Source organism: Nelusetta ayraudi, unplaced genomic scaffold (assembly GCF_046127955.1).
Source record: "Nelusetta ayraudi isolate G7.1 ecotype Tasmania unplaced genomic scaffold, CSIRO-AGI_Nayr_v1 ptg000063l, whole genome shotgun sequence".
Lineage (NCBI taxonomy): Eukaryota > Metazoa > Chordata > Actinopteri > Tetraodontiformes > Monacanthidae > Nelusetta > Nelusetta ayraudi.
Window position 1 is genome coordinate 5,343,242 of NW_027466113.1, and position 21,560 is coordinate 5,364,801.

At 46.3% G+C, this 21,560-nt stretch overlaps 1 protein-coding gene across 1 annotated transcript; it reads left to right on the forward strand.

Annotated features, from left to right (window-relative positions):
* The first annotated feature begins 257 nt into the window (after nt 1-257).
* Nucleotides 258-21,275, forward strand: clstn3 (calsyntenin 3). Its single transcript, XM_076041021.1, has 19 exons — nt 258-710; nt 1,823-1,889; nt 4,620-4,742; nt 6,151-6,361; nt 6,559-6,767; nt 8,203-8,352; nt 8,805-8,990; nt 9,072-9,359; nt 10,185-10,297; nt 11,528-11,687; nt 12,470-12,529; nt 12,631-12,779; nt 13,609-13,757; nt 16,706-16,932; nt 17,147-17,308; nt 17,788-17,933; nt 18,098-18,233; nt 18,879-19,063; nt 19,213-21,275. Exons 2-19 carry the CDS (start codon nt 1,823-1,825, stop codon nt 19,360-19,362), a joined length of 2,871 nt encoding a protein of 956 aa, XP_075897136.1. The 5' UTR covers nt 258-710; the 3' UTR covers nt 19,363-21,275.
* The last annotated feature ends 285 nt before the right edge of the window (nt 21,276-21,560 follow it).

Consider the following 21,560-nt stretch of genomic DNA (forward strand, 5'->3'; position numbering starts at 1 on the left):
TGAGGGGCCACCTGGAATAATAATAATAAAGAAGAAGAAAAAAAACACACCGCTGTTTAGGTCTGAGTCATTCTCGGCGTGCTGCGAAAAATAAATAAATTAGTTCATAAAGCGGCGGGTGGAGGTGGTGTTGTGGGGGGGGGAGTAGCCAGAGCAGCAGTCTGGCACAGAGCTGGCGCGAGGAGAGGGGAGGGAGGAGGGAGGAGAGGTGACGGGGAGAAGGACGCAGTGTGGGCGGGTTGAAGAAACGTCGAGAGGGAGGGGACGCACGCGTAACGTTCCCACCACCGCTCCGCTCTCTCTCGCATTGCTTCCCTCCATCCATCCATCCCTCCGTCCCTCCGTGGTGCCCGAGAAACAAGGACATCCGTCCGTCTCCGCCGCCTCCCGTCCCAAGGCTGCGGATACCTAACGGCAGAGGCCCGGGGCTGACCGCGTGGAAACCACCTCCTGGCGCGCGCTGAATATATATATATATAGTATTGTAGTCTTTTATTTTTATTTGTCATTTTCCCCCCCTTCTCCCTGTGCGAGGATCGCCGAGCCGAGCCGCAGAGGGGAGAGAGAGAGCGCGCGCGCGCGAGAGAGAGAGAGAGAGAGAGAGAGAGAGAGAGAGAGAGAGAGAGAGCGAGAGCGAGAGAGGGCGTGAGAGGCGGATGCTGCGAGCGTGAGAAGCCTGGGTACCGACCGGGAGCATCATCAGCCACACGGTAATGTAGCCAAATCGACACGCGTTCTTAAGAAGACGGAGATATATATATATATATATATATATACATATATATATATAGAGAGAGATATAGGAAATGGAGGAGGAGGGAACGGCTAACCTTACCCATCTTCCTGCGACATGTTCTCTCCCCTTGAATCCGGGATGAGCTTCTCCAACATGGCCATAGTAAGGCGGCCGCGGAGCCCATCAGGCTGCTGCTGCTGCTACTACTGCTGCTGCTGCTGCTGCTGCTGGATGTGTGTCAATAACCGGACAGACGGGCAGAAATGACTGATTATTGTCGCATAGCACGATGCTCGTCCTCCCCGACCAACCTGTGCACAAATAGAGCCCCAACGCTCCTTGTATTTGTTGGTTTATTTATTTATTTTATTTTGCGTTTCCTCTCTGTTTTTGCTGTAGTACGCGTCAGATTAAAAGGACTGCAGCATAAAAAAAAAGGACAGGAAAGAGGAGAAGAGCGTAGAAGCTGCTGCTAATGAAAGGTGAAAATCCTCCCCAGAGGCTAATTTTCCACTTGCGGTCGCAGCGGTGGCGTTTTTCCCCCCTCTCTTTTCCACGCTTAATAACAAACCATAATTAAAACACAGGGGAAACACCCGTACGGTCACGTTAAAAGCTGTTACAGTGACACGCAAAAGGAAAAAAAAAAAAAAAGAAAAAGAAAAGGCGCACAGGTGCGAAGCGTGCCCCCATTTAGTGCGAGACTCCGCAGAGCTGCGAGCGTGTCACTCCGCTATCAGGGCTGGACGTCCAAACAAAAAAAAAAAAAAAAAAAAAAGGCAAATCAATAATGGATGATTGATTTATTAAAAGATGATTCCGTTGGCGACTCCAAAGCCAAAGTTCACCTTGCAGGGGGGGGGGGGGGGGGTCTCCTATTACATGTCATGTGACACAGAGGCTCTTTTTCTGTTATTATTCGGCCTGTGCACCGTCTGATATACCCGCTGTGCTTGTGTCTCTCTTCCAGTCCTGTACCTGTTATATCTTCCAGCGCTGGTCAGTTGTTGATGCATGTAACTGAATGTCCCTCGCCCCACCTTGTACCCCCCCCCCCTCCTCTCTACCTCTCCTCTCCTCCCTCAGATGGACAGAATGCATTTTCTCTCCTTCTTCCTCCTTTGCTTGACTTCGGTTGCCAGTGGCAACAAAGGTCAGTCCCTCCTTTTTCACCTTTAATTGTGAAGTGCCGAGGTGTGTTTAGATTGCCATGGGAACGCACGGACCTGTCAAGGTGGGATGGGGGCCCCCGACCGGCTCACCATCATCTTTGCACCATCACTCATAACCCTGGTATCTTTCATATCGGCCCCGCATCTTCGTCTTCCTCACGTGTATTTTTGTGGTTCCCCGCATTTTTGTGTTTCATGCTCGTGTGTGACTCTCCTGAGTGGATGATGCATCGGCTTCACCCTCCTCCCTCATCCGTAGCAGATTTGTCATCCCGGATAACTGTGATTCAACATCATTGTTTCAGTGATAACCGTGCTGCGAGAAGGCGAATGAAAAGAGGCGGCAGCGTGCAGGCAGGATGTCAGAGGAAGGAGGCAAAAGGAGAGCGACGCAGGGGAGAGACGAGGAAGAGGACGAAGGGAGGAGGAGGAGGAGGGGTGGTTGGGGAGGGGGGCGAGGAGGCAGACGGAGGAGAGGAGAAGGAGCTGTGACAGCCGAGAAAGACGCAGGCCGATGAGGAGGAGAGGATGAGAGGAGGAGAGGAGGAGGTGATCAGGCCGCGGAGATCAAGTGACACGAGGAGAGGAGAGGAGAGGGAAAAAAAGTGTTTGTGTATTATAAATAAGTGGGTGTGAAAGGGAGACGGTGAGGACGGGCGGGTGAGCCGGTGAGGAGTGATAGAGTGACAGGGAGAGGAGTGCCAGCAGAGACAGAGAGAGAGAGAGGGATGGAATGGGATGCCTTTCAATCTGTAATCCCGGATGTAATCCACAAGCCTGATGCTCAGATTAATGCTATATGGGAGAGGGAGGGAGGGAGAGAGGGATGGAGAGAGGGAGGAGATCAGTGGACGGAGGGGGGGGTGGAGGGGTGGAGGGGTGGGATGGGGGCGGTTAATGACCAAAAATGAGACACGGCAGAGGACAGAGGAAAGAGAGGACGCAGAGTCAGGCTGGCCGTTGAGAGAGTCGACCGAGGACGTTTTCTGTCTGGCGTTTGGCTGGAAATTTGAAGATCACTCTAATTATGTTTAATTTTTTCTCATATTTTAATACAAATATTAGGTAATATTACTATAGAAGAATGTCTGTCAAATGTGCTCGCTACATGCACATATTTCCTAATGTCTTGGAATGTTTTTGCATTTAATTCAACATTTGAAAACACAAACTTTAGCAGAAACCTTGAATCTGCGTTTCCTTGGCAAATACCTTCAGATTTCTGTCTCTTGGCAGCTGAATAATGCAAAAAACGAACCAACCAAGTACACATCCCTTTAACACAACATCATGTTTTGATAAAAGCATTCATATCTACTAGTTAGACATGTCTTATAGTTTATGGTGTGCTGATTTGTATTCCCGAATGCCCCGATATTGTAATATTTTGCCACTTTTCTCACATAACCTGCTATTAATATTAAAATATGGACATAATGACGTCGCCAAGTTGACAGCGTTCTCTCTCAATCGCACGCAGCCAAATAAAACTACACTCAGTGTCGATATTGTAATGACGTTTCCCCCTAATGTGGAAACATGTTTCCCATTCTGGAGACTGACACTTATTAACCTGCACTGGTTAATTCCTCTTCATAGCTAGTAAATCCAATTAAGCTAGTTAGCAGAGAGCGCCCTTAAGTACAAGATGAAGAGAATCTTCCTCGTTCTTTAATGAGCCACCTCTGACATTTTAAACCCTTGCACAGATACTGGGTCACGCATATTTTTCTTTAATTACGTGCTTGTTAAGCGAGCTCAAATTGAAATGCCTCAGCAAATTCTCCACAAACGCTACTAAACTTGCCTATTTGAATATTTTTGGCTGGTGACACGGTGCGTTGCGTGTTGGAGCGCTAGTTCTGTCATTTCGACTGATACCGAGCCCCGTCTTTGAAGACGGGGAGTCGAGTGTGATCGCCTTCAGAACCAGCAGCATTTTCACTCTCCTCTCATAATCGAGCCGCTCTCACAATTAGTTCCAGACAGATTTTTTTTTCTGGAGAATTCAGCGCGCAGACAAAGCCGAAACGCAAGTCTGGCGCTTCTGTCTTGATTTTGAACCCCGGCAGTTTCACCACTTTGGATTAAGGGCAGCAGAGGGGGAAGGCACTGGGGCTTTTGTTTTCGCTCTTTTGCTGGAGTGTAAAATCGTCATCCTTCTGGCTCATTAAGTTGAGCTTTGATCATTCGGCACAGAACGTTCAGCGCGGCGATGAATAATTAATTCACAATTAAAGGTTAAATTCACAGTAAACCCCGGGCATTTGATTCTGACACTGCTGGGGTTTTTTTTTCCTGGCACACAGTTGTGCGACGCTCGCCCGGCCGCCCGCCCGCCCGCCTGCCCGCGGCAGGTCAGCGCGGCTGATTGATATGAGCAATATTGCTCTCTGTGTGTGATAAGGTGGAATCAGACGGGCTTTAATTACACTGCCAGCAACAGAGGTGCGCAAAGTGACGCTGGAAATGAGGTCTGTGTGGAAGAGGGGAGGCTGCCAATGTGATTTAACTCTGCACATACACATGCACACACGTGGACACATGCTCACTCTCACTCTCACTCTCACTGTGGCCTAGGCCGTAACGTAGCGTTGAAAAATAGGCACGTTTGTTCCTCCTAATTGCTCCGATTGACCCAAAGCTTCTGTGGTCTCTTCTCTCTTCTCCCCCCTCTACCCCCTCCACACACACCTTCCTGCGCTGTTCAGCCAATAAGCACAAACCATGGATCGAGACAGAGTACCAGGGGATCGTCATGGAGAACGACAACACTGTGCTGCTCAACCCTCCTCTCTTCGCCCTGGACAAAGACGCCCCGCTGCACTACGCCGGTAACGAACCACAAAGCGGCCGCAAACTCTCAGGGAGAGGAAAAAATGGGAACGTACACGTGTGTGAAAAATGTGACGACTATAGTGCAGAAATTTCCTCGAACATGCACAGAAGCAGTAGAGAAATAGGTCAGATCAAGTGCCCGTCCAGAGAAGATCCCAGCAGGCCTCTGGCTCTGGCCGGGGCAGGAAGCAGGAAGGAGCGGAGCCGCGGTTTCCACTCGTACATCCCGGTGGACACTCTAAATATTAAAAGCAATGTATTTATTCAGAGTCCACTATTTTTAGACCATCGCCGTGGCGTAACTCAACCCTTCATCTCGGGGAGCAGCCTGCAGTGCTCTGTCGCTGCGGCCCTGATGAAGTCAGGTTATCGCCCGTGCGCTCCTGCGACTAACTGCGTTCAGTCGTATCATAATAGATCTGATGGCAGAGCTTCTGCTGCAGCAGCGGCAGCAGTCGGGCCCTGAAAACTGCCTGACGGCAGAGTGAGTATGAAATTAGCAGAGGGAGACGTTTAATAGGTTTAATACCGGCCTTGATATCGCTCGACAACCAAGGCTTTCATTTTGAGTCTCAGATGCAATTAATTCTATTATAAAGGTGGCCTTTTAAATAGTATGCCTTCCACTTGATGGGATTACCGCCATCCGTCTTCTTTCTGGAGAAAGGTTGGTTTGAATCACCTGAACAGTAGTTTGAGGCATGAATAAAACCTTTCATAATTATTGAAGTTAGTGGGCATTTTCTTCTGGACAAGAGGCTGCAGTTCAGTGACCAACTTTCTGTTTCTCGTTGCGACTTCACTTGTTACACACTTTTCTAATAAAACTTTTACAATTTTTACACAAATAAACGAGAGAATGTTAGAAGAGAGATTTAGAGAATTAACTGAGGCAGCCAGTTTCATTCTCAACAGAAGGTCTGGTCCCAAGTTTTGGGGGCACTCAGAGGAAAAACACAATCCTCTGCAGTTTCAACGCCAGACTGCACAGTCATGCAGCAGACTTGACGGGACACAAATTCATAATTTCACACTGGAGCCAGAGTCCTGTAATAATACCATGTAATAATATATTCAGTTTTAATGAGAGGCATTGCTCAGAAAAAAGACTAGATACTGTGTAGCTGCATAATTATAAATTCTTATTGTTTATTTATGCTCTCTCTCTTTCATAACATGTTTCTCTATATATGTATATTTATATATATATAACTATATATACATATATATGCATGTGTATATATATAGATAGATATAGATATAGATATATAGAGAGAAATCATTGTTTGCTCAGTATTTTTAATGTATTTATTTTATCGAATTATTTTTAAAAACAAGAAATAACTTTTTTGTTGTTGGAAGATTTCAAAGGGTGGACTTGTCTACATCTCTCCCCTCTCGCAGGCGAAATCTGTGGCTTCCGGGTCCACAATGGTCCCTCGGGCTCTGGCTCGGTCCAGTTTGAGGCGGTGGTGCTGGACCGCTCCACCGGGGAGGGTCTGGTTCGCTCCAAGGAGCCGCTGGACTGCGAGAGCCAGCGGGAGCACAGCTTCACCATCCAGGCCTACGACTGCGGGGAGGGGCCCGACGGCGTCAACAGCAAGAAATCCCACAAGTCAGTGGGCCCTCACAAGCGCATCACATGTCTATATAATGCATAATATATCATATATATTAATATATTGTACTATAATTAAAGCCTTTGCTTTGCAGAGATTCTGCTTCCTGCTCTGTTAGATAATCAATCTGTCCCTGCTTTGTTGCTTTGCCTCCCACCTCCTCCCCCTCTCTCCCATCTCCTCCCTCTCTCAGGGCCACCGTGCACGTGCGTGTGAATGACGTCAACGAGTTCTCCCCGGTGTTTGTCGAGCGTCGCTACGAGGCCTCGGTGCCGGAGGGACGCCTCTTCGACCGCATCGTGCGCGTGGAGGCTCTGGATGCCGACTGCTCGCCGCAGTACAGCCAGATCTGCTTCTACGACATCATCACTCCCAACGTGCCCTTCGCCATTGACAATGACGGTAAGATAGGTCTTTATCTGCTGGCAGTAAATCATCACAAGGCCCTATTAATATGTGTCTTCCTCTGCCACAGAAATACTATATCTCCGCCGCAGTCGCGGTATTATTTCCCCTTTTCATGCTATCGGCGCTATCTGCTGCGCGAGGCGGCGAGGAAAAAAAAAATCCAATATGGAGCTCAATATTCACCTCCAAACTGCGGATGTCCTCAATACATAAGACACACACACACCCACACACACACACTCGCGCACGTCTCTGAAGTATTGATGTCTGCGTCGCTTCGCACTGACTTGTGGAGCAGTTTGCCTTTAAATTCCTCCAGCGAGTCGAGGGAGAAGATGCTGAAATGTTCCTTCCCTCAGTGAAATCAGCAGCTGCAGGTCGTCGGCAGAGCCGAGTCCGTTTTGTGAAGACACTAAATTGCAGGGGTTTTTTTGTGTTTCAGATGTTTTTATTGAGTCAAAGGATCTCACATACATCACTTCACTATGCCAGTATTCATTTTCTGTTACACAGAAGTGTACGGGCAAGATTGTATGAACGTTATTCAAATGCAAACCAAACTGATGTACGAAGAAAATCTGAACTTGTGTGTGGATATTTATTTTTTTATTTTTATTTTCAAAAATAAACATATCAACAGGGGAAAACACTACATAGTGAATAATAATAAAGTGTAAAATAAATAAATGGGAAACAAACAAAGAAATTATTAAAAAAAATAAAATAATAATAGTTACAAGTGAGATTACATAAGAGTTTAGCATCAGCAGGGGTTTTTGTTTTTTTTGCTTGTTTTTTTTCGTACACATGGATTGACTGGCGGTAGAGTGACGGTAGCGCGACCCGGAGGTGAGGCTGAGCAGGACCTTGGCTGTCATGTGACTCTGCAGATGCGTCAGATGTTCTTTTCTTCCCGCTGCTGATTGTCAGACTGCCGCTGAGGTCGCTTTGTTCAAAAACTGCCTTCAGACGCCAAACGCTCGTTACGAAATGCTCTGAGCGCTGAGGGGGCAACTGCTTTCTTGGAAGTGAAGGCGTCTTTTTTTTTTTTTTTTTTAATTTGTATTGAGTCTTTTCTATCAGCCGCTACTTGCCGTGTCCCGGCTCATCCCTGTTGTACCTATTGTTTGACAAATTGCTCGACGAGTGCTGACTCACTGTTACCTTTATCTCTTTGTGGGAAAAAAAAAGAGAAAAAACCCTCAGCGTTCATCTTGCGCCACATACTTTTTTTCCTTTCTCTTTTTTTTGTGCGTCGGCCTCATTAATGCAAAGGTCCAATGAATAAAAACGCCTCATCGGTGAAGGTCTGTTCGTCCCGTGGCTGCTAATACGACGGGCCTGTCGTCGTCGATGACTAACACTTTCTATTTTGGTTTCTGTCCCTCTTCGGCGTTTCATCACTCCTTTGTCTCTCTCTGTTTCCTAGGTAACATTAAGAACACCGAGCCGTTGGATTCCAAGCGTCAGCGCGTTCACACCTTCTGGGTGACCGCCTTCGACTGCGGGAAGAACCGCGCTCAGGCGGATGCCCAAGTCGTCGTCACGGTCAAGCCGTCCTGCAAACCCGGCTGGATGGGTAAACACCGTTTTCTGTGTCTGGCCCCATTAGCGCTCTGGGGTCGAGGCTGCTGTCTGGGTCACTTAGTTTTCTGCTCTTTCATTAAAACTTGTGTGGGGATGAATTTGTGCAGAATGAAAACCTTCATATATATGTTCTTCTTGACAATTAATCTTACATATGCACTTGTTAGAAAATATTTTTTTTATTCTAGATGGATGAGGAATTGTATTATGTAACTTTGATTTTTTTTCCTTTTACTTTATTGAAGAGTGATAAGGCAAAAATATTCATTTTCTATTCCTGATAACACTCTAGAACCGTTTTCCCCCCCACATTTTTCCGCATTTTAACGAGTGCCTTATAAAGGATTAATGCCACTCATCTGTATAATCCAGACATAAAGTCCAGCTATATTGCAGCTTTTTCGAAAAAACAAAATCTGGTATGTCACAATATCTTTGCTTCAGGATGGACCAAGCGTGTGGAATACACCCCCGGGTCGGGGAGCATCCCCCTGTTTCCCAGCCTGCACCTGGAGACCTGCGAGGAGACGGTGTGGAACATCCAGGCCACCGTAGAGCTGCAGACGGGCCACATTGGGAAAGGCTGCGACCGAGACAGCTACTCCGACCGATCCGTGCGACGGCTGTGCGGTGAGCTCTCGTCTCGGAGTGTGTGGACCCAGTGTGGGATCCTTTTTTTAACGTGACCCGCCTTTGATGGTTCCTCGCCAGGCGCCGTCCGAGGTGAAGTGGACCTCCTCCCACCTCCGTCGCCTGCAGCCAACTGGACCTCCGCCCTGCCCACGCTGCCCTCCTCCGATTCTTCTCTGGTCTTCTCCTTCAATGGTTCCAACCACGTGGCCATGGTGCCCGACTCTGTGGTGTCGGCGCTGTCGGGCGACCACTTCACCCTGCAGCTGTGGATGCGCAGGGGCGGAGCCAACATCCAGCCGGCCACCGCTCAAACCCGAGGCAGTCGCAAGGAGGAGGAGACCATCGTGTGCAGCACCGTCAAAAATGGTGCGCTATATTTCAATTTCATTCAGTTCATATTCTATACCCACTACCATTCCAGAGCTCAGGGTTGTGGGGGTCTGCTGGAGCCTATCCCAGCTGTCATAGGGCGAAGGCAGGGTGACACCCTGGACAAGCCTCCAGTTCATCGCAGGGCCACATAGAGAGACAAACAACCATTCACAGTCACATACATGCCTGCGGACAATCTAGAGTTTCCAATTGACCTGACATGCATGTGTTTGGAGTGTGGGAGGAAGCCGGAGAACCCGGAGAGAATCCACGCAGACACAGGGAGAACATGCAATCTCCACACAGAAAGGTCCCAGGCCAGGAATCAAACCCACGACCTTGCTTGCTTCTTGTGTCGTATATCAATTCGATTCAATTCAATTCAATTCAATATTTCGCAGTTATACCCCAAAAGCATTTGAACTTTGAAGCAGCTTTGCTGTGTTTTTTTTTTTTTTTTTAACATCAGTTATTCAGGTTTCATTTAAAGCCCAGCTCTGCGGTGGGGAAAATAAAGTTGTTTATCGCCTCAACAACTGGATCCAAGGTGCTCTTGAGAGACACTCTTTTGGCCCATCTGTTCCATTTGAGCAGTCAAGTGGAAGGCAGAAAAAAAAAAAACACTGAAACTGTGCCAGACAGTTTTTTTTTTTTTTTTTAATGCATCGACTTTGTAGGTTTGTAGCGCCGTGTTAAGCGAGAAAAGCAAAGAGGAATCCAGACTGAACCCGCTGTGGTTAATTACCCGATGACATGGAGAAGCTCTGACCGCGCCGACTGGTTTTTCTGACCCTCTGCCCTGCTGTTTCTCCTCCACAGACGACTCCTTCTCCCACTACTCGCTGTCCGTCCACGGCTGCCGCCTCTCCCTCTTCTACTGGCCCGACGTCTCAGCGGCGAGGCCCGTCAAGTTCCTGTGGAAACTGGAGCAGGTACGGGGGGATGAAGCTCGCACGATATCGCGATTTCGTCTGCACTCATACAGAGGATGAAAGGGGGCAAGTGGATTGAACAGAATGTTCTGTAAGCAAACGTTAGCACGCAGCAGGTTTCATCGTCTCTCTAAAACGGAGAAATCTGCCAGAAAAGTGATGCAACTCAGACCTGCGTCCTTGTGGGGGGGTGGAGGAGGTGGGTGGGTGATATAATGCGGGGATAAGGGGAACGGGATGTGAGTGTGTGTGTGTGTGGTGGGGGGGTGTTTTGACTGAAACAAGTGGCCCCAGACAGATTGAAGCAGCAGGGATTAAAAGATACTCAGCCGATACAGAGATTTGTCAAATCCGTCTGTCTGACCCACCGTGTCTTACTGCGCTACCCCACCACCACCACCACCACCACCTTTCCTCTCCATTTACACTTCACTTGTCTCTCTCTGTCAAGTCTTCAGATGGATTCCGAATGGCAAATAAAGATGCACAAAAAAAACGCACAATAATGCACACTGTGTGTTAGGGCTACAGATGGAAATTAGCTCTACGCTGTTGCAGCCTTTCTTTTTTATATTTCGTGGAGATATTCAATGTCACTGCGGACTGTCCTGCTAACTAAACCAAACTGAGCACGAGGCAAAATAAAGATAAAGAAATAACGATTCAATAAAGATTCAGAAATAAGAAATATGAAATATGAACTATTGTATTTCAAGCATACAATATTTCACAATTTAAAATCTTTTCTCAATTTTTTAAATATATATTTTGTTGTCCTTGTGTTTAGGTCAGGGATGTTACCAATTAATCGATTATTGATTAATTGTCGACTAAGAATTTACTCGATTAATTGAACGCAATTAATTGAACATTTTTTCCCTTGGTTAAATGGCGTGGTGTATACCTGTATACCTAGAAGTTGAAAGTTGAAATGTGACCAATACAAGTCAACCTAAAGTCAGAGGGTAAATGTTTGGGCGGTTTTTCCTGTTCTCTAATGTAAATATTGGTCACATTGGACCCTCAACATTATTGAAGGGTTAAATAATGTGTTCCTTACACATTTTTCATTGTGAAATGTAGCTTCTCAGGAAAAATCGGCGCCTATCAATCAATTGTTAATTGATCGATAAGGTCAATCAACTAATGATTAATGAATTAATCGATCATTTGCATCCCAAGTTCGGGTTCATTTTGTTAACACTGTGTGTTGCCTGCGCTTTCTTGCAGGTGTGCGACAGCGAGTGGCATCACCTCTCACTCAGCGTCCAGTTCCCCTCGGTGACCCTGTACGTGGACGGCGTGACCTTTGACCCCGCCCTCATCCATGACAACGGCGCCATCCCCAACCCCGCCCCTCGCCAGCGGATGTTCATCGGCGCCTGCTGGGGTGAATTCACGTCTTCTCTCGTCTCTCGGCGCTGCTCTTGGATTCTTTTTTTTTGTTGTTGACGCAAACGAGCGAGCGGCAGGGCGGAGGAGGCTGCTTTGTATTCCTTTTGTTGCGGGGTCGTGTCGGTGAGGGTTGTTTTTTAAAATGCGATGAGCGGCGCCGGTGCGTTATGCAAATATGGCGGGCTGACACTTCTGACGCAGGCGTCAGCAGTTTCTTCGCGCACGGCGAGGCTCCTCCAGTCAATCAGGCCAGACGTGTCTCCCAGTTCCGCCCCTCTTCCAGTCGCCAGTCATTAGCTTGATGCACTTTCTCCACTTTGAAGGATAATAATATAACTGACTGATCAATTATTCAGAGCGGCAGGACAACATGAGGGCCAGACAGCTATCAGCCACTTCCCCTCACCCCCGACTGCTGGTTAAACTGGGAAACTCTGGCTGCCAATTAGAAGTGAAATACACACAGACTGAACCACACACGCACGCACGCACCCAGTCTCGCACTCAACAGCGAAAGTCACTCTGGCTGCCTGCTTGGCAACAGCTGCTGCTGGATAATGAGGGGACTGTGCATTTTTGAATAGCATCATCAGTTTTCCTCTCGCGCCTCCTCGCTCGCTCTTGTGCTTTTTTTCTCCTCCTCCCTCCTGTCAATTTCTTCTCCCTCGGTCTTCGTCTGGTTTTTCACACCTCGCTACACTGCGGCATCTATTTAAAAATCCATTGTTTTCGCCTCGTCTGCTGCTCACCCCCCTCTTTGCCTCTTTCACCCCGCAGAGCCTGAGGAGAAGCAGAAGGAGATACTGAACAACAGCATCCCGGAGAGGAAAGACTCAGGTGACCTCTCTGTCTTCACGCTGCACTCTGGCTTTTATGCTTGCACATTAAGCGTGTACGGTAACGTTGGAGCTGATGCCGCAACTGTCTCTGGTCTACAGCGAAGTACGTGGGCGGCTACCATGGCCTGCTGTCCGGCGTGACGGTGCGTCCTGGCAGCGTGGAGCCCCACAGTGTGGTGGAGTGTCTGTACGCCTGCAGGGAGGGCCTGGACTTTGGAGACCTGGAGACTCTGGGCTCTGGCATGAAGGTAACGCCTCCCTCCGAGTGTGCCTGTGTGTGAGCCCTGTGCAGACAGAGCGTGCTCAGAGAGGCCCCTCTTGCATTCTGGAAGGACTGTGCATTTCACTACTGTGGCCCTGCTGTTTGAAATAGTTCTGTGAATAAGAGCGCAGTGTGTTTGCAGATGAAAGATCTGGTCTGCACCGACAAGTAATTCACTGTTGTGGACTATTAATTAAGATTTCTAAATAATATACTTAAAATCTTACTTTTTTCTGACATTGAAAGGCAAATTTATGAAGCATTAAAAAAAAATATATATATAAAGAGGTTTGCATGGCAATATTGTTGATCTGCCTTCTGTGCAGTTTTCTACAAATTAAAATGTTGAAATTCACGCTGCTGCAGATCTGCCTTCTCAGCGACCTGTTCTTACAGAATACAGCATTAAAAAAAGCACATCATCCTCATTGGCAAAATGAACCTCTGGTATGTTGGTCTGTCAAAAATGAGTGTTATAAACATAAGCTAATGAATTTCATTTATATATTTTTCCAATAATGTTTCTTGTTGGTGTAAAATAAGAACGTTACTTTTGCGGTTAAATGTGTTTCTGACCTCCTCTAGTGGTGGTCTGATGTGGTTGAGCCAACGGCATTTTAAACACTTCATTACTTCATTAATATTCATTACTATAGTATTTATGAATGATAACGTCATTTGTTCTTTTTTATTCTGCGATGCATATATTGTCTATATTCATACAGGAGCGAGTGATATTTTGTCACGGACCTTGAGCTTTCCTTGTCTGTGCTGTTTAGAAATCAATGTCAAGGCCTTTTATTGTGGCGCTGCAGGTTCACGTCAACCCCAGTCAGTCGGTTCTGGTGCTGGAGGGAGACGACATCGAGAGCTTCAACCGCGCCGTCCAGCAGGTCACCTACAGGAACTCTCTCCGCTTCGCCACTCCCGGGGTCAGGCCCCTCAAACTCACCACCTCACTCAGGTACAAACACGCACGCACACACACACACACACACACACACACACACACACACACACACACACACACACACACACGTGCGTGCTTACAGACAGACAGCACAAGGCGTCTTTTCTTTTATATTAAAAACAAAAACAAACCCTGTTTTATCAGAGGCTGAGATCCAGATCCACAGCCCCAAAGGTAGATTTAATTTTCCAGAGGAGAATATTGCGTGGAGCATATAAATTATATATGTGTATTGTAGAAACTCCTGGCAGCCGGCGGGTCTGCAGTGCGGCCGCCGTCTTTCTCTGAGCAGCTTCCAGCTCAGAACTCAGAGAGCAGACAGTGTGCTCGTCAAACATGGACCTTGGCTCGCCGCTGATAAGAGCTGCTGTGGCATGAAAGAGATGATTGTGTGGAGGAAATCTTCAAGCAGAAGATAGATAGAAGGGTATATCTTATCTGTCCGATCTTTCATCTGCCTGTGCACCTTCTGCCTTGACAGAGAAAAGTGCAGGTGCCAAAATCAAAATCTTCCAGGGCCCAAGGTTGCAGCTGGATTTTTCAAAAGATGTTTTCTTTTCTGTTAAATATAGTTTCTCTCCGCCGTCGGGCTGCTTGCTCAGTTCATTTCTACCTGAAGTCAAATAAAGTTACTCAGGAATTTTTTTTTTCCGCCCGCGCTGTCTGTCTGCGGTCGGCTGAACCGACTGCCGCTGAGCCCTCGGCCAGTCCCCGCGCCCGCTTCAGTTTGCATCACTCCGAGTCACGTGGGCGCAAATACAAAATAGAGCACAACACTCTGTTTCTGTGTCAGCGCCCAAACGTGCAGAACAACTGCAAACAGGCCGCCTGGCTTTAGCAGTCACTTCCAGCCGATGAAATATTAACTAGCCCTGAGAGGTGCAGCCGAGGCCATATACGGCTGCACTATATTGTTTTAATACTTAAACAAGCCGCCCGCTGACAACCGCGTCTCAATAAACTCTCCCGCTGTGCAGATTTTCTTTCATTTGTGGCGTTTTCAAGATTAGAATCATCAGCAGGCCAGAAGTCATCAGCTCTGTGACCCCCCCCCCCCCGCCCCCCCCCACTAGATGTTTGCTAGGTCCCAATGACGCAAGGTCATGGGCAGTTTTTTTTTTTCTCCTCGGTGAAGCTCAAAAGAAGCAGATTTTCTTTCTTTTTTTCCCCGCCCTCCCTTCCAGTGAGTTTTATTGCGTGTGTGAAGATTAGACTGATTTGAGGCCAGGAGTTACCCAGATGGCCAAACAGCAGGCCCTTCTGGAGCGGCCCGACAGAAGCAGCTGCTGACTCTGATAGCGGAAATGTAACTCACACACGCGTGCGCACACTCGGCTTAATCCTCTTCAAGTATGATGCCAAACCACAGAGGAGACGACTATAGATGGTCTGTTGTATGAACGGAGGACCGTCGCACTGGCGCGGAGCCACGCTAAATGGTTGCCTGTTTACACTGCCGCTAATTTAAGAGTTAATTTCAGGGTTGTGATGTTGTAGCCAGTCGGTGTTATTGTCAGTTCTACTCGGCAGGCAGCAGCTGACACCACTATGGTGAACTGCTCATCGGACAGTATCTGCGGCAAAAAAAAACAAAACACAGCTGTACATTTTCTACAGCTCATAACCAAAAACCTGGCAACCCTGAAGCTGGCAACCACACACGGCATCATTGTAGTTACTCTATTAGAGATCATTTTTGGCTTGTCAGCCAACTTACTTAAATGCAAATGAATGTGTTGGACCCAACATCAATTTCTCTGTAATTATTTCAACACTTTATCCATCCATCCATTTACAATAACTGCCTCTTCCTGCTCTCAGGGTTGTGAGGGTCTGATGAAGCCTATCCCAGCTGTCATAGGGTGTAGTGTTGTAGGACTTCAGATTGCTCTTGGTCTTGAGACCACTTTTTAAGGGTCTCAGTCTCGTCTCGGACTCATTCACTCGGATTTTTGATCAACACAGATCAAACACAGAAAAGAATCCATCTGCTGTGGTTTTACACTCTGTTTGTGACACCCAGAGTGACACGGCCCCTTATTCCTAGTTAATTATTTTTTAATTTTTTGAAGCAAAGTTGTTTTTTAGAAAATCATTCAAAACAGCAAAATGTTTTTAAAAAAATATTAAAAGATAGCTTGCTGAAAAGAGATGTTGCTGCTCAATTTAGAAGCAAACTTGAATTAAAATAAAAAAAAGATACTGGTCATTTTTTTCTGTTTTGTTGTTACTTTTCTTTTAAATATAAAGTCTTGGTCTTGTCTTGGTCTCAAACCCCAAATGTCTTGTCTCTCTAGTCTTAATAATGTCTTGGTCTCGATTGGTGTGGTCTTGACTCCAACAGGGTGAAGGTCGCTAGTTCATTGCAGGGCCACGTAGAGACGAACACACACACACATGCATGTTTTTGGACTGTGGGAGGAACGAGGCAAACCTGGAAAAAACCCAGGCAAACACAGGGAGAACATGAAAACTCCACTCAGAAAGGTCCCAGGCCCGTTTTTTTGTTTATTTCAGAAAAATATACATTACACCTTTTGTAGTAGCTGTTAACAGCTGAATGTGAACTTGCTCCCAGAGGTCTAACGGGTGAACATAGTTAATGATCCTAATGTAAATATGTTATAATTAGTGCTAAACGGTTTAGAGAAATTAATATTTTTACCTTGAAGGCAGACACTTGAACAGCTTAAAGTCTGGAAAAGTCTGAACACCTGCCCTGAGTGATGTCTTTTTCATTGCGTTTCATGCATTTTTTTCATGTTATTTTCACGCCACACAACACACAGAATTAAACGGCTTGAAGACAGTCAAGAAAGTTAGTTAAGTTAAGTTAGTGAAACGAGCGCCATTTGCTGTGCGCAACCTTTCTGCATGACGCTGTTTCCACCCCTGAAACTGCTGAACGTCTTGCTTGACGTCTCCTCCCTGCTCCGCGCCAGATGTTTCAACGAGGAGAGCTGCCTGTCCCTCAAACAGCTGGAAGGATACCTGGTGGTTCTCCAGCCCGACGCCCCTCAGATCTCGCTGTCCGGCGTGGGGCCTCACCTGGCACGACCCGCCCCTGAGTTCGAGGGCCCCCGAGGCGTCCCGCTATTCCCCGAGCTGCGCATCGTCTGTTCCCTGTCCCACGCTGTGAACACGGCTGCACAGGGGATGGAAGGAGGCGGTGAGTCAAACGCTAAATCACTGCCGGCGCCTCGCGTCGGGGGACTCATTAAAATCTGCGGTCCTTGTTTGTCGCGCCACTCTTTCTTGTCTGTCACCTGAGGGATTTGTTCTGGACCCGAGATGCCTTCCACCGTCGACTTTGTTTTTGTTTTGTTTCTGTCCTGGATCCAGTTTTTACGACGCGAGCCGTTTTGTCTCTGACACCTTTTCAGCTCTGATGTCCGACGCCGTTGCTCACACCTTGGACGGCTGCGAGGTCCAGCCGCTGGGGGAGGAGCTTAACCCGGAGAAGGAGGAGCTTCTCGTCGACATGGACGTCGTGAGAGAGAGGGGACTGGAAATCATCAACACGACTGCGTACATCGCCATCACAGGTAGTGAACCGTCGTTCAAGAGGAACGCTAAATTTGATTTGTGATAAATAAGAATATATAAAAAACGCAACACAGAAAAAAATGATTTTCATCATTAAAATCATAAAGCCACAGTGTCCTAAATACATTTATCACTTGTAAAGCAACACAGAGATGTCGGAGATTAATCTATACATCCAGGTTTGGTTGTCATCTTCCTCTGGAACCAACGTCTCTGAACCGACATTTGAAATGATTTATTGCTCATGCAGCTGGCAGCAGGTAGAGCAGCACCATCTGTTCTTTACAGCGCTTGAATTTTCCACTTTTCCAGTCAGAAAAGTCTCTCATTATGATAACCGAAGAATTATATTGAATACAATCAAAACTGGAAGAACAACCTTTTTATGCAACATCTACAGTAGGTTGTGCACGTAGGACTACATCAGGACCTATAAGTCTGCTGTGTTTACTTCAACATATGACTCTGTTCCTGACAGGCGCCGAGTCTATCTCTGTGTATGAGGACGTCCTGCGCTCGGTCCGCTACCGGCTGGCTAAAGGTTCGGCCCGCTTCGAGAGGAGGTTCCGCCTGTCCTGCTCGGAGATGAACGGCAGATACACCAGCAACGAGTTGACTCTGGAGGTGAGACCCGTTCACAACACGCCGCTCCACCTGAGATGAAGTGCTGCTTGACTTTGTGAAAGACACTTAGCGTATGCGACCCAGTTCCTGAACAGAGTGGACTCACCAGTTGTCCGTCCAGTAGAAAAAGCAGCAGTCTTGAGTTTACATTTCCTGCTGTGCAGGTGAACTTCCTCCACTCCCTGGACAGCATGTACCACCCGTCCCACCTGCTGGCCTCCCAGCAGCAGTTCCTCCATCCATCCCACCATGCTGGAGAGCTGAGTGGACACACTCTGCCCAACCCACACCGCAACTCAGGTGATTCTCCTTCTCCTTCACCTCTCCAGCACACATGTAAGAGATGATATTGTGGCCACGTAAGAGGGGAGATGGGCAGCCATGTTGATGGAAGGTTGGAAGGAGGTGGATCTTTTATAGTCATTACATATTCCTATACAATGAATTTCAGTTTTCAATAATCTTGTTTATGAAACAAGACAAAGAAAGAAGAAGAAAAAACATGTGTTTATTTATCCCACAGTGGGGATATTTGTTCATTTTCAGCAGTATATAATGTGCAAGATATATATATATGTATATGTTTTATTGCACCTGCAGTGAAATGCTGTGGTCTACAAGTGTTTTTACTATGTGCAGTTATACAGCCTGATGGCTGCAGGCAGAGAGAAAGCCAAATAAAAGTCCACAATTAAAAGTGGACCAGCCCAGTGTAGCATCGGTATAATTAGTATAGAATGGAGAGAGTCCTTCAAATGTTGGTGACATCATGCTAACAACTTTTTCCTGTTCATGTAGACAAATGGTAGTTATATTTGCACAACACAAGACGTGTGTCATATCTGTTATGTATGTAATAACGTAATAATTTGCTGTGTCAGCATTCAAGATAAAGAAAACCGCCACTCACATCGATTTTCCTTTTGAACTGCTCGCTGTTCTCAGTGGTTCCTGGAGCGGCCACCGTCATCATCATGGTGTGTGTGGGTTTCCTGGTGGTCATGGTGATCCTGGGCGTGTTCCGAATCCGCTCCATCCATCGACGTGGTGAAGGTACCAGGACCGGATCGAAGGAGGGCAGCGGCCAATGGGACGACTCTGCTCTCACCATCATTGTCAACCCTATGGAGGTAAAACAAAACAAAACAAAAATACACAACACAAACAGTACAATAACAGAAATGCAATACACAGAAATTACAAACAACAATAAAAAACAGACTGCCATCAAGGTCTTTTGAGCTCGACTCTTCACTCTCACCTCCCTCCTCTGACGCAGTCGTACGAGTCTCGCATGGGCATCGCTGCCGACACGGAGGGGGAAGGCGAGGAGGACGAGGAAGTGGCGGAGTCACCAGACGACGCCAGCGATGACCAGCGAATCATCATCAAGAAGGAGGGGAGGGACAGCAACGCCCGTCGCTACTGAGCCACAATGCGGGGTCTCAGAGAACCACAGACCGGTTCTTCAGTCACACACACACGCACACAGACACACACAGACACACACATACACTCCAACACTTTGAATATCAGTGACTACTGACACAACTAGTATAAGGAATGTATGCTTACAGCCACAGCCACTGTAATACTGTCAACACCCAACGCCATATGTGACCTATAGCCAACAACGGGCAGTTGTTTTCCACCTAAATGTTCAATGGCACAATGTATACAGTAAATGTAATTAAAACGCCTGGACAAACTCCACCATACTTGTATGTGGTGCACCAGTTTTAAATCACAAGATGGTAATGTGTCTGTATAGTGTTATACTGGTTGAATGAGACAAATGTTGTCGTATTTGATTTGGTTTGATTTATTTATTTATTTTGTTCATTTTTAAAGATTGTATTTTATCTTTTTTTTGTTATCAAACACAGAGTGAAATATTTACTAAACTGAAAACTATCTGAAACGCGCAGGCTTTGGACAGATGTGTAGGCAAGATAAAAAAAAGGAAGAAACAAACAAAAAAAACAAAAAAGCAAGACAAAACAAAAACACAAAGAAGGCCTCGAGCCCCGGCACTTCTCTGCACTCCCCGATTAGACTGACTTGAGAAGTCTGTGCACAAGCTCTTTCTCTTCCCCGCCGCATCCGTTCGCTGTACATTCCTTGAGCGCCGATCACCGCGGAGTGAACAACAGTGAGGTCAGACAGCTTATGGCCACCCTCAAACTCAGTTTATGGAACCTCAAAGACGTTACTCAAAGTTATACTGTGTGTACAGCGTTCACAGGGCAGATACTGTGTTTCTTGTGCGCCCGGTGAATCGCTCAGCCACGCACCTCATCCATTACACAGGCTGGGGCCTTTGCTGAACTCCAGTGGTGAAGAGTTGAAGCCTTGGTTGTGTCAGGAGCCCAGTCAGTGGCCCTTTGTTCTCTGCTTCTGCTTGGAGTCTTAGCAAAGCTTCAGCTTGTGCCGCTAGTGTTAATACGACTGACCTCTGACCCCACCGCAACCCCTCACAGTGACCGCTGGAATGTCTCCAAACAACTCTCATCGCACACTGTCCACACAGTAACTTGCGAGATGTGACACGCAAAAAAAAAAGAAAGAAAATACAACAAACACTCATCAAACACACGTATGCACACCCAACGGTACTACCCCTGCTGTTTCCAGAATGTCAGCTCAGCTTGGGCAGTTTTGATTGTATTGACTGTAATGAATTTCCTGTAAATACGATGATTAATATACAATTATTGCTATCATTATTATTATTATTATTATTATTATTATTATTATTATTATTATTATTATTATTGTTGTTGTTATTGTTATTACAGTCAGTCTTCTATACAAGTTGGGAGGGAGATTTTGATTTCCATTTGTTTGTTCTCATTTAAACCATCGTCTTCACTGCGTCAGAGAATAAGTATAATGATAATAATGATAATAATAATAATGATCAGAATAGTTGTAGTGATAAGGATGATAATCCCTGGCTTGATGAGTGTCTTTTAATTTTTTGTGTGATAATGTTGTAATTTAAGAGCTCTGACTCACAGAAAAAGGAGGGCACATCGTTGTGATACTTTAATGTTTCACTCATCATATCATTCACTCTCTCTGGTACTTTTTTTCACATTTAAAGGTAAAACTTTTCTTTCCTCCTTATTCACTCCATCCAATAGTTTTGGTTCAATGAATGTACAACTGTGTGCTTCTTCTCACACCCGACCTCCTCTTCCAGCTCCTTCCTCTGTGTCTCTTGCTGTCTCTCTGTGTAGCCTATCAATGTGCAGTGCTAAACATGTCAGTAAATAAAAAGCCTGTCGTTTTTTAGTGTGTTGTTAAGAAGGAATAAACATTGCATTGATTAATAACTTATATTATTACTATGTTGCTATTGAAATATTACATGTAATTATTGATACAATGATGACATGGATTATAATGACTTATTGCTATTGAAAACTGTCAGAAAACATTAAGAAATTCATAATAAAAACACTATATGACGTCAACACAAGAGAACTTATTGGCAGAGGAGCGCTCTTCCTGTACCATTGGTGGTAATGTGGATCAATACCTTATTAATTTTCTTAAGCATTCAACTTGGGGAAATTTGTTGTTTGTATTTGTATTTTTTTTCTTTAATGCACTGACCTAATT

Bases quoted from the DNA above. Each gene is read 5' to 3' on its own strand.
- clstn3 (XM_076041021.1), top strand. From the start codon at position 1,823: ATGGACAGAATGCATTTTCTCTCCTTCTTCCTCCTTTGCTTGACTTCG. The intron at 6,362-6,558 runs GTCAGTGGGCCC...TCCCTCTCTCAG, and splicing joins AACAGCAAGAAATCCCACAA to GGCCACCGTGCACGTGCGTG. The intron at 12,780-13,608 runs GTAACGCCTCCC...GTGGCGCTGCAG, and splicing joins CTCTGGGCTCTGGCATGAAG to GTTCACGTCAACCCCAGTCA.